Source organism: Monopterus albus, unplaced genomic scaffold (assembly GCF_001952655.1).
Source record: "Monopterus albus unplaced genomic scaffold, M_albus_1.0 scaffold132.1, whole genome shotgun sequence".
Lineage (NCBI taxonomy): Eukaryota > Metazoa > Chordata > Actinopteri > Synbranchiformes > Synbranchidae > Monopterus > Monopterus albus.
The window spans coordinates 98,646-109,615 of NW_018128012.1; the positions used below are offsets into that span (position 1 = coordinate 98,646).

Consider the following 10,970-nt stretch of genomic DNA (forward strand, 5'->3'; position numbering starts at 1 on the left):
AAAAAACACCTGAAGGACTCCAAGATGGTGAGAAACAAGATTCTCTGGTCTGATGAGACCAAGATAGAACTTTTTGGCCTTAATTCAATCAATTCATTAATGCAATCGAGGGAAGGATGAATGCGGCCAAGTACAGGGATATCCTGGACGAAAACCTTCTCCAGAGTGCTCGGGACCTCAGACTGGGCCGAAGGTTCACCTTCCAACAAGACAATGACCCTAAGCACACAGCTAAAATAACGAAGGAGTGGCTTTACAACAACTCTGTGACTGTTCTTGAATGGCCCAGCCAGAGCCCTGACTTAAACCCAATTGAGCATCTCTGGAGAGACCTGAAAATGGCTGTCCACCAACGTTTACCATCCAACCTGACAGCACTGGAGAGGATCTGCAAGGAGGAATGGCAGAGGATCCCCAAATGCAGGTGTGAAAACTTGTTGCATCATTCCCAAAAAGACTCATGGCTGTATTAGCTCAACAGGGTGCTTCTACTAAATACTGAGCAAAGGGGCTGAATACTTATGACCATGTGATATTTCAGTTTTTCTTTTTTAATAAATCTGCAAAAATGTCAAAAATTCTGTGTTTTTCTGTCAATATGGGGTGCTGTGTGTACATTAATGAGGAAAAAAATGAACTTAAATGATTTTAGCATATGGCTGCAATATAACAAAGAGTGAAACATTTAAGGGGGTCTGAATACTTTCCTTACCCACTGTATATATGTACGCGCGCGTGTGATTTGTGCATGAAGCCGCAGACCATTTTTTGTCCTTGCACTCTTAAGCCTACACGATTCTGGTATCTGATAGATGTTATTGAGGGTTTAATGAGCCAAATTCCCCGACACACTAAGTGACTGTTAAAGTTGTTCACAACCAGTCTGGGGTGTCGTTAGCAAATGTATCTTATTTGGCTGCTTATTTAGGCTATTTGGCTACCTAATTAATAAAAAAAAATCCCCAACCAACCTTTACTACAGAACCATGGCCCTAGTACAGCCAAAATATCTGGACACAGTGTAAATAAATAAGTAATTGAGGCAGATCCATTTGTTGGGTATTGTGACACCACTTCAGGGGAGTCGGTTCAATAAAGTTAATGGGAATAAAACGGACCAGTAATATTATGTAGCTATTAAGTTATTAGCCAGTAACAGTAGAGTTTAGCTGTGTAGACCTTAATTCGTGAATGCAAGTCTTTCACTTGTAACAGTAATGTTACAGTGTGTAGGCACAAAAGGAACTGAACCTTTCTGCGCTCTTTATAACCCTAAAGTTTCTAAATTGGTACATGCGTCAGATAATTTGCGACCAGGAATCCCATATTAGGTTCACCCTCTCTACCCATCACCAGAATGAGCTGTACCTGGCTGACTGAGCCTGAAGATCACCTGTACTGCAGCCTTGAGTAAGGCGGAGATTTGCCTCGTGGGCCGCGTGCAACGAGCAAAAAAGGATGTCAAATGAGACGAAGCACAGCAGGAAGTTGAGCAATTATTACTTCAAAATAACAAAGGGAACCTTAGTCATGAAACAAAACGAGTGCAGCAGCAGCTTATGTTATTTGCGAGGCTGGATCATTTCCTAAGGCAGGCGACCATCTCAAAGCCCAGGGTGCATCAGCTGGGTTTTGGTAGTTTGCCGAGGTGTCCTATAGGCTGTATTAGAATTAACTTTACTAAGTTAGTTTGGCATAGCAATCCTAACCCAAGTTGCAGTTCCAAGCTTTTTCGACCATTATTATTTTCATCAGTTTGTTAGTAGTGCATAAAGAGGTGTTGAAACATGAGCCAAGTTGTTGTTATTTCATATTTATTCTGCATCTCAGCTGACTGAGGAAGACCATGTGATATAGTCGAAAGTGCAAGAGGAAGTTAGTATGTGGATCTTGATTTATGATTGTTTTGTCAAAGTAATTCTAAGGTCAAGATTGATTTTTCTTGCACACTTAAATAATTTAGTTTACCTTGGGTTTAGACAGTGTAAGGCTATTCCTAAATCAGTGTGAGGATAGTAGGGGCCTGGTGGCCAAGTTTTCCCCAAAGGTGTTTTGGGTAAAATTATATTACATTTTAATTGTTTATTATTTCACCAGGATGATCAAACTCATCCAAAACAGCACGTGCATGCTTATGCATGTTTATGTTTATGTCAAATAAAGCAGGTGCCCAGACTGTTTTTGTTAAAGGCTAATCCTCTTTTATTTCTGCCAAGCTGTTTCAAGTTTAACAGTCTTTTATTTTGAAGTAAAATTACCGAGGGTAAGACTTCCTGTTTTGGCTACTTGACAGTACGTGCTTTCCTTGCCATAAACATGGACCTAAGTGAATTACTCCATACCCTCGTTTGCTTACATCCTGAGATGTAGCGTTAACATCTGGAACCAGGGAAGAGGCACCCTGCCTTAAATCGATCCCCGGAAACAATCTGTCCGAAGGTTTGTTTTTCTAGAGTAAACAAAGACCTTTCCAGCGAAGAAGTGCTTCTTTTGTTTCAGCCGGCCGTGTTGTTTTGTCAACATGGACATGTACGGATACAGCGGGGTCTTCTTGGCGAAAAGATTCTTGGACACTGCCCCTTATGAAGTGACTAACATGTCCGACATCAGCAAGGCGAGTCCTCACGGCTGTGACAACGGAGCACTGACGGACAGGTTCGGCGTCTTGATCCAGGGGCTCCTGGGCATCGTCGCCTTCAGTACGCTCATGTGTGAGTTCTTGTTTGTGAAGCATCTACAGCGACACCGCATTTTGGATGTATTCACGCAGAGGATGCCGGAAACACAAATGCAGAAATTGCTTTCTAAAGGCCACGTGGAGTTTTGTTGACGTTTGTTTTTGCATTGCCTCATTAGCTCGGCACCAGATTCCACTGGAAAATATGATGGTTTAATATGGCGTTGTTTTTCGACAAAGAAACGTACCAGCTAGAACACTTTTTAAAACATTACCCGACTATAACGACCCCGCTGTTCATTTCGGCATATACTGTTAACACATTAGAAAGGGAGTTCAGCTTTTATTGACTGTCATCGCCACAGACATCGTCCACGTACACAAAATGAATGAGCGGCAGCGACACACAGGAACTATAGCTTTTACGTACATATTTTAATAAGACTACATGGATTTGTAGCACATCTATACACCGAATGTACAGTAAGACTCGAACTGACCACATGTAAATGGAAATACCATAGTACACAGGTATGTGTGCAGATAAGCAAAGCAGCATCACAAATTGCGGTATTTTTAAAGGAATGTCGTCAGCGTCTCTCTCTATGGAGGAATGCCAGGTTTTGGATCCAGGCCTCTGTTCCCTGTCCGTTTCCAACCAAAACCATATGTGGGTTTAGTGATAATATCCTGATATTAATACGCTTCTGTGAGAAACTGTTATGGGTGATTTAAAAAAAACTTGACCTTAACAGTTATTGCGTTTGTTTTAGTGTATTCATGGTAGTGTGAGTTTTAATTGAGATATCAATTAAGTTACTTTCAGTGCAAAACGAGATGCTCCTTGTGAAACAGGATTTATTCTTCTTGATCAATGGCTATTGACTGCTGGAAAACCTGAGTCTGTGGCAGCTGACTTGGAGAATGTTGCACATCTCAGCAGCTTTGGCACTGCGGCCTTTCTCTAATGCTTCCGCAGTGGTTGCAAGAGCACAAAAAACAGCACCCAGCTTGTCTTTTACTGAAGGCAGTTTATGATTATATATCTTACACGATGATATCAACATTATTCTGGTGTTAGTTGATTTAAAATATGCAAAATACTGCACATATAAGCTAAGTGGAAACACTAACTCTGCCAAGACTGAGCCAAACTGTGACATGTAAGTGACATAAATGCAGGTGACCCCTTTGTAGTATTTCATTGAGTGTGTTGGCATATGATCTGATTATCAGTGCTTAATCAAAGGTCAGTGCAGTCATCAGCTAATCAAAAGGATGAGCTCGGAGCAGTGAAGTGTTGCAGAATGAGGCCGGGCCTTCAGGGTGAGTGAGATCAATGAGCCCAGCCGGCACTAAGTTACTTATTAGCAGAGAAGTCAATGCCCCTCCGCTCCCAGTTTTCCCTCTTTTCTCAGCATGCATTCAAGTTTTGTTCTTGACTAAAGCACATGCATCTGTTGATGTTTACAGTGCATTATTAATGTGCTGCAAAGCATTAGTCGCCCTTCAGCTGCGATCGCTGTGCCGGGATGCCAAGTCACAGCCGAGCCTGCAGCATGCGTTCCTCTGCTGAGCTGTGTCAGAGTGCTCTTCCTCAAAGCTATTTTTGAGAGGTTCTCTGCACTGACTCATCATCATGTTTGGACTCCCATAATCCAGATAGAGGCTGGATCTTTGTCACAGTGACCACAGTTCTCTAATGCAAAGCTTTGGATTTAAAAATGGTCAAATTTACACATTTTGGTGAAACGTTCAACAGACCTTCAGATTAAATGTTGAGAAACTTGCTCAGATGTTGAATTTGTCTTCCTAGTTTATTACAGTGTCATTCTAAAATTTAGAAAACTCTATAGAGTTGTACGTGATCTAGGCTTCATTACTGATCGTTCTGCTGATTCTTGTTACCACTAATAGATACATTTTTTTAGCCTAATAGTTTCAGAAAACACTCCAATGTGACAGTTTCCCAGACCTTAAGGGGATGTCTGCTGATCAGTTATTTTGTCAGAGCAGCAGTGCAAAGACCAATATTCAGTTTACAATTATAAAACCAGCAAATCTTCACGTTATTAGAAACTGGAATGAGCAAACATTTAGAAATAACTTACAATATTAATTGATGATCAAAATTACTGATGAATAATCAACTAACTGATTTAAATTGGCCAAAATGTGCAGGGACAAGTCTGAAAACACATGAATAATAATACCATACTGTTTCACTCATTGCCTTTATTCAACTTAAACTGCACCAAGAACAGCTGATAAGTGAAAATCCTGAAAACAGAACAGGGTTACGGATTTAAAACGTGTCTGTAGGAGGCATCTGATCTGCTTCACATGCCAAGTCACATCATGTGACCTTGAGGAATGATGAGATAGAAGAACGGCAGGCATCTGTTTGTCCTGAACCCAGTGGGGAGGAGTGAAGTGTTGTGATGGTGCAAAAGAGAGCCTGTCACATGTTATTGTTTTGCAGGGTAAACACGGGTTTGGCAAAATTATTGATTAATTGATTTCCTTGTTTTGTGTGCAGTGAAGCGGTTCCGGGAGCCTGCAGGGATCAGACGGCCCTGGAGGATCTGGTCAGAAAATTCACTTCAGAAAATTCAAAACAGATACTTTCACACTGACCTATAGAGTCATAAGAAATGATCAAAATCTTTACAAATATTAAGATTATCTTTTGTTTAAAATATTTTCCAGGTTTTTTGACACATCCAAGCAGGCCATCGGCGCTCTCTTCATCCACTTCGCCAATGTCTTCCTGTCCACACTCACCAAAGAGGACCCATGCTCCCTGTGAGTTAGTTATGACCACAGACATGTCCTGATTAGATGTGGCCATCAGGAATGACCCCTCAGTAAGGAAATGTCCTGATTTACTGCAGGTATCTGATGAACTTCCTGCTGGATGCTACACTGGGGATGCTGGTCATCTGGTTGGCTGTCAAGTTGGTGTCCAAGCTGGTGGAGTACAAGCAGTGGACATTGCTCATGTTTGGAGAATATGGTGAGTGAGTTTTGCTGTGTCTAAAAAACAGAAGATACCTGGGATTTGAAGGAGGGCATATACACCTGACAATAAGATGCAGCTGTGGGCTTCACCACTGGGGGGCAGTGTAGGTCAGCTGGCAGCAGACAGGAGGGAGAGGCAGCATCTCCAGCTGCAGCCTGGAAAGCATTCCCAGTCTCTTCACAGAGGGATTAACTCCAGGCCAGTTATTACACTCACTCACTCTGCTGTTTTTTCCTTTGCATTTCTTATCACTAATGAAAATTTTCAACTTCTAAGACTTTGTAGAGATGTCAAGAGGGTCAGGTTTGCTGGCTCTGTTTGAATGGAACGCTGACTTTCAGATAGTCGTGTTACAGAAATGTTTAATATTTATTCATTGGTTGTATAAGATGAGCTCATTTAGACCTGGAACATCCGGTGATTTGTGTCTGGTTCACTGTCTCACCCTGTGTCTGTCTTCTCCCCCTTCCTGTCTTAATGACAGACTTGACCTCCTTTGTGTCTGCTGTGGTGAGACACCTGCGTAGGAGACTGTTAGGAGAGGTGTCGACCACTGGAGGAAAGACTTTTGATATGTCCTGCTCGAACTGAGAAATAGTGTCTGACAAAAGTACTGGTGAAATGTTGCTTGTTTAAAACTGGGGAGAAGCTAAAGAATTAATGTGTTTAAACGAGAACAGGTTAAACTGACCTTGATTTAGTCACCTTTCATGTAAAAAAAGTTCCAGTTACAAACATAAAGAATCTAAGAAGTCTAAAGTAAAATGAACAAATCCAGAAGGCCATGAAAAACCAATTGAAGACAAATTATTGTTCTTCTCCCGTGGACTGATGATTCACTGCATGTGGATTCATAAGTGCCAGTTTTAATGTAAAACCTGTAGTACTGTAACACTTTACTAAATAATTTAAATAGGTTGCTGGTTAAAAAAGAGTGACAAACTATCAGCAGAGATAACAAAAACACGTCCACTTCCTGCCTTTGGTGTAGCCAGCACGTTAATACTGTCTGAGCTAGAAGTCGCCTTTAATCACACGCTTATGGTTTTTCCTGCAGGTGACCCTCCTCAGGCTGCAGCCTGGCTGGGTCAGTGCACTGTCTACCTGCTGATCATGGTGCTGGAGAAGGGTGCAATCAGCCTGGTGCTGCTCGTCCCCGGATGGTCCAAAGTAAGGCCATTGTAGACATGGTTGTGCTGCTTTCAGGTCCTTTGGGAAAGATGCCATGCTGTGATGTTGTCATACCGCTGGCATGGGGAACAAATGTCATGGTTTGACCTGCCAAAAAGACGGGAGGAACAGACCGTTTTTGAGCATCAGCTGGGCTTGTGACTGGACCTAATATGGCACGACTGGTTTGTGTTGAATTCTATTCACAGCCCAAGTTTTCAGTTCTTTTTATTGCAACGAACAGGCTAGTCCTTATATCCAAAACTGAGCTTGTTGTCAACAAGACTACATGGAAAAATGTGCACTACTGTTTCCCTTTTGGCCCGGTGGGGTTTGTCATTTGATCTCATCTAAGTTATCACAAATAAACAAGCAGAAGATAAAAAATGTCTTGTGGTTTGAAAACATCAAAGCAGATCTAATGTTTCATTTCCATGATACTGGGGATCATTTTTGTTTGTTTGAATTAGCCCGTGTCATAGCAACAGATGCTCTTCAACAGAACAACAAGGACAGTTTGTTTGTTTACTTCCAGATAGAAATGAGTTTGGTTTAGTGCAGCTTTCGGTGCTGTTTGGAGACCTCGCTTACTTGGTTTAATGGTGAGACTCGGATCATAAAGATCAGTAATTGCACCTTGTCCCCCAGTTTGTGTTTTCATATTTACACCTGTTGTCCTACTTCCTTCTCACATTTAATGTAGTATATTACATTTGTTGTTGTGAAGAACACTGTTGTATGATGTAATGAAATGATAGGAATTTCTTCAAGCAGCTATTTGAAAAGATCAAATGGTACAAGATCAGCTCTCTCCACACAGTCAGGAAATACAGGTGGTATTTTTGTAATTGAAGTTATGTAGAAAGGAATTAATGGCTGAGAACATAGTCATAAGATTTCTAAAGATCATTCTGTACATGTAATTCTAGATTAATTAGAGCAGATTCCCAGTTTATTTTGCCAGTTTCTGAGTTTTATTCCATTCTTCAGTTTGGTTAGTTCGGTTACCTGTCACATGACAGCAGCCTAAATTCTTAATGTCTGTAATAAACTGTTCTTCTGTTCTAGTTGCAGGAGGTGCTGCTGAGCTACATTGCTAATCCTCAGCTAGAGCTGGTGCTGGTCATGCTCATCGTGCCCTTCTTAGTTAATGTGAGCTTCAGCCTCCTTATCCTAGTTATCATGTCTTATTTTTAAAAAGAGCTTAGTCTTAGCTCTGCAGAATCATTAACCCCAGTCTTGTGTGTCTGTATCTGGCGCCCGCCATAGTCCATCATGTTCTGGGTGGTGGACAGCCTGATGATGAGGAAGTACAAGACAATGAAGAGCCTGGAGGACTCGTGTGACAGCTCGGTGAAGAAGGCCGACTCGCTGCCTTGGCTGAATGATGAGGAGTCACGGGTGAGGATCACTGATCAGCAGCACAGGGCTGGTTAGCAGCTGGTTAATGTTTTCTGAGTCACTAATGAAGCCAGCTGCTCAGTTCCAGGATTTGTCTCTTCAGCTTCAGTAGATCTATAATTGGAAACTGATATTAAGAGAAAAACGGAGGATGATAATGTGGCTCTGGTCAAAACTACCTTTGAGTGAAAGCCTCAGTAGAACCATGAGCTCTTTTTTGTTCCAATTGTTTAGTCCAGGTAGCATTAAAAGTTTTAATAAACCCATCAAAATAAGTGAAATATTTGATTAACACATCCCTTAGAGAAATCTCACTGACCAATCGGCTCTGAGTTACACATCCCCTCTGGTGACACTCTTGTTCCCATGTGTTATAAAGTTGTGTTCACAACCTAGTGTCTCGTTTCCGAGTCTTAGTAAGTCATGGCCACACATCAGAGGGCCTCCTTAGGATTGGCTGATAAATTAGATCCCTGTACGATCTCGGTCATGTCACAATGATTCTGTTGCGTTTGCATTAGCAGGTAGATGCCTCGCATCAAACCAAGTGCTCCCTTGTCCTTGCTAACCAATAGCAGAAGTCTGTTACATCATGTGACAAGCTATAGACGGGAAGAGAAGACTGATTCAAAACCAAATCCAACATGTTTGACATTATGAAAGATATTCTGTGCCGTCCTGAAATTATTTTTCAAACGTTGCGCTGCCTGCCCTATAGCAGTTGAGGCAGAAATAAATCACTTTGGAGTTATTAGTTGCTGCCTCACTATAATGGGCCCTTTTTCATGTTATGAAAACGTTCACTGTTCCCATGGTGGGTTGCCCAAATGGATTCAAACAAGAATGTGATGGTGCTTTCTGATGAAGAAGCGGGACTTTAATGTGTGTGAAAATGGGTGATGCACGGTCACACTCTGTGTCAGCCGCACCTGTTGTTTTGGTAGATGAACACAGTGTACGCACCCACACACACATTTTCTATGTGTACACTCGATCTAATGAGGAACAATCCCAAATGAGTTCAGTCCAAGAAACACTGAGTCAGGATGTCCTCCCTCATTACTGGTCATTTGGGTTTTTTTCTATTGACTTGGGTCAACTGACCCTTTAAATGTGTCAGTAATACTTGAGAGGAATTGCATCAGGTTACAAACACCAACAAACCAGATTTTAACAATAAAGTTCGTTTGATTTCATGCCCTTGATTGTAGTTGTCATCCAGTAAAACTGTGGTTATGACGAACCTTTGAGGACCATTTCACTTCAGATTTAAAAGGCTCAATTCACCCGAATAAAAGAGGACTTGGTTCTGAGATGTCTGTCTCCATCCCAGTGCAGTAGAGGCGCAGCCAAACTCATCTGTCTGCTCAGAGTAAAGCTTTTTATGGGTTCACATGGTTGAGGACTGCAAGACTATGCTGAGTCTAACTGCTGCCAGGTATGGTCATATTCCTGTAGGACTCTAGTCTGTCAAATGATCATTTGGTGCATCACATGATCAGACAAGAGTAGTGAGTGGAAGTGAGATGGAGAGGGCAAGCTGTTTGTTAACTGCTGGCCCATTGTGGTGCTGCCAGTGTTGGTGCTCCTTCTCTGTCAGGGCCGCCTCCTCCACACAACACAGACACCCGTGTCATTTCTTGTGTCCTCTCTCAGGAAAGGTTGAACTCACAGGCTAAATGTTGTTTGCGTGACACTTATGAGTCAATCCCTTCTCTTTCCCTTTCACTTGGTCACGTGCCAGGCAGACATAAATCAAGCCTTCATTGTGGGAATAAAAGTGACATTTAGGAGTCGTTTCCACTTGCTGATGTTATGGAAAGCAGCGTGGAGAGGAGCAGGACGACAGATAGAGGGGCTTTGACTTGGATGAGCTCTTGGTGGGGGTGGCGGTCGCGGTGACAATGCTGTTGTTGTGGCTGGTGTTACTGCGTATCGCATCAGGGTAACGGGGGAGGGGATAAGTTTCTTGTTAGACATCAAAATCATCCAGGACGCCTCGACTCCAAAGGACTGATGTCAAACGTTTATTGGACATCCCTCTGGCTCATTTTGCTCTTTGTTTTTGACCCAATAATTTTGACTGAGAAAAGTTTTGTATTAAGTCCATTTACTCAAATAAGAGGAAGTAATCCATGCTCCTTGGTGGGCGGCCTTCTGCCTCGACCGGTTGGGGTGAGTGGATAGAGGAGAGACAAAAGAAGAAAAGAAACAAGACAACAATCAATCAAACACTGGTCAGGTTGATGTGGCTGGTGACTGCTCATCAGAGACGTAGAGCTCTAGGGCCAGGGCAACCTGTAGAAAACTACAGGGAGAGAGAGAGGACACACTACGGGAGAGAGGAGACACAAAGTTAGTGATGTGTAATGGTGGCATATAAAAGCATAGGGGGAGAGGAGAGGAGAGGAGAGGAGAGGAGAGGAGAGAAACTCAGAGCATCATGGGGCCCCCCAGCAGCCTAGGCCTATGGCAGCATAACTAAGGGAAGGCTCAGGGTCACCTGATCCAGCCTTAACTATAATCTTTATCAAAAAGGAAAGTCTTAAGTCTAATCTTAAAGGTAGAGAGGGTGTCCGCCTCCTGAACTGAAGGTGAGAGCTATGTCATCTAAAGTAACTATATGATTAGACAGCAGATTTCTAAGGTTTCCAGGCCCAAGCACAATAACTTCAGTTTTGTCAGAGTTTAGAAGTAAGA

General features: G+C 42.3%; 1 protein-coding gene across 1 annotated transcript in view; it reads left to right on the top strand.

Annotated features, from left to right (window-relative positions):
• The first annotated feature begins 2,271 nt into the window (after window positions 1-2,271).
• The window catches only part of tmem110l (transmembrane protein 110, like), an 11,592-nt gene continuing 2,893 nt past the window's right edge, over window positions 2,272-10,970 (top strand). Inside the window, exons 1-7 of the mRNA XM_020613272.1 lie at window positions 2,272-2,711; window positions 5,217-5,265; window positions 5,387-5,482; window positions 5,572-5,693; window positions 6,757-6,869; window positions 7,938-8,021; window positions 8,139-8,270. Coding sequence (XP_020468928.1) covers window positions 2,522-2,711; window positions 5,217-5,265; window positions 5,387-5,482; window positions 5,572-5,693; window positions 6,757-6,869; window positions 7,938-8,021; window positions 8,139-8,270 — 786 coding nt within the window. The 5' untranslated portion in view covers window positions 2,272-2,521. The remainder of the gene's footprint in view (window positions 2,712-5,216; window positions 5,266-5,386; window positions 5,483-5,571; window positions 5,694-6,756; window positions 6,870-7,937; window positions 8,022-8,138; window positions 8,271-10,970) is intronic.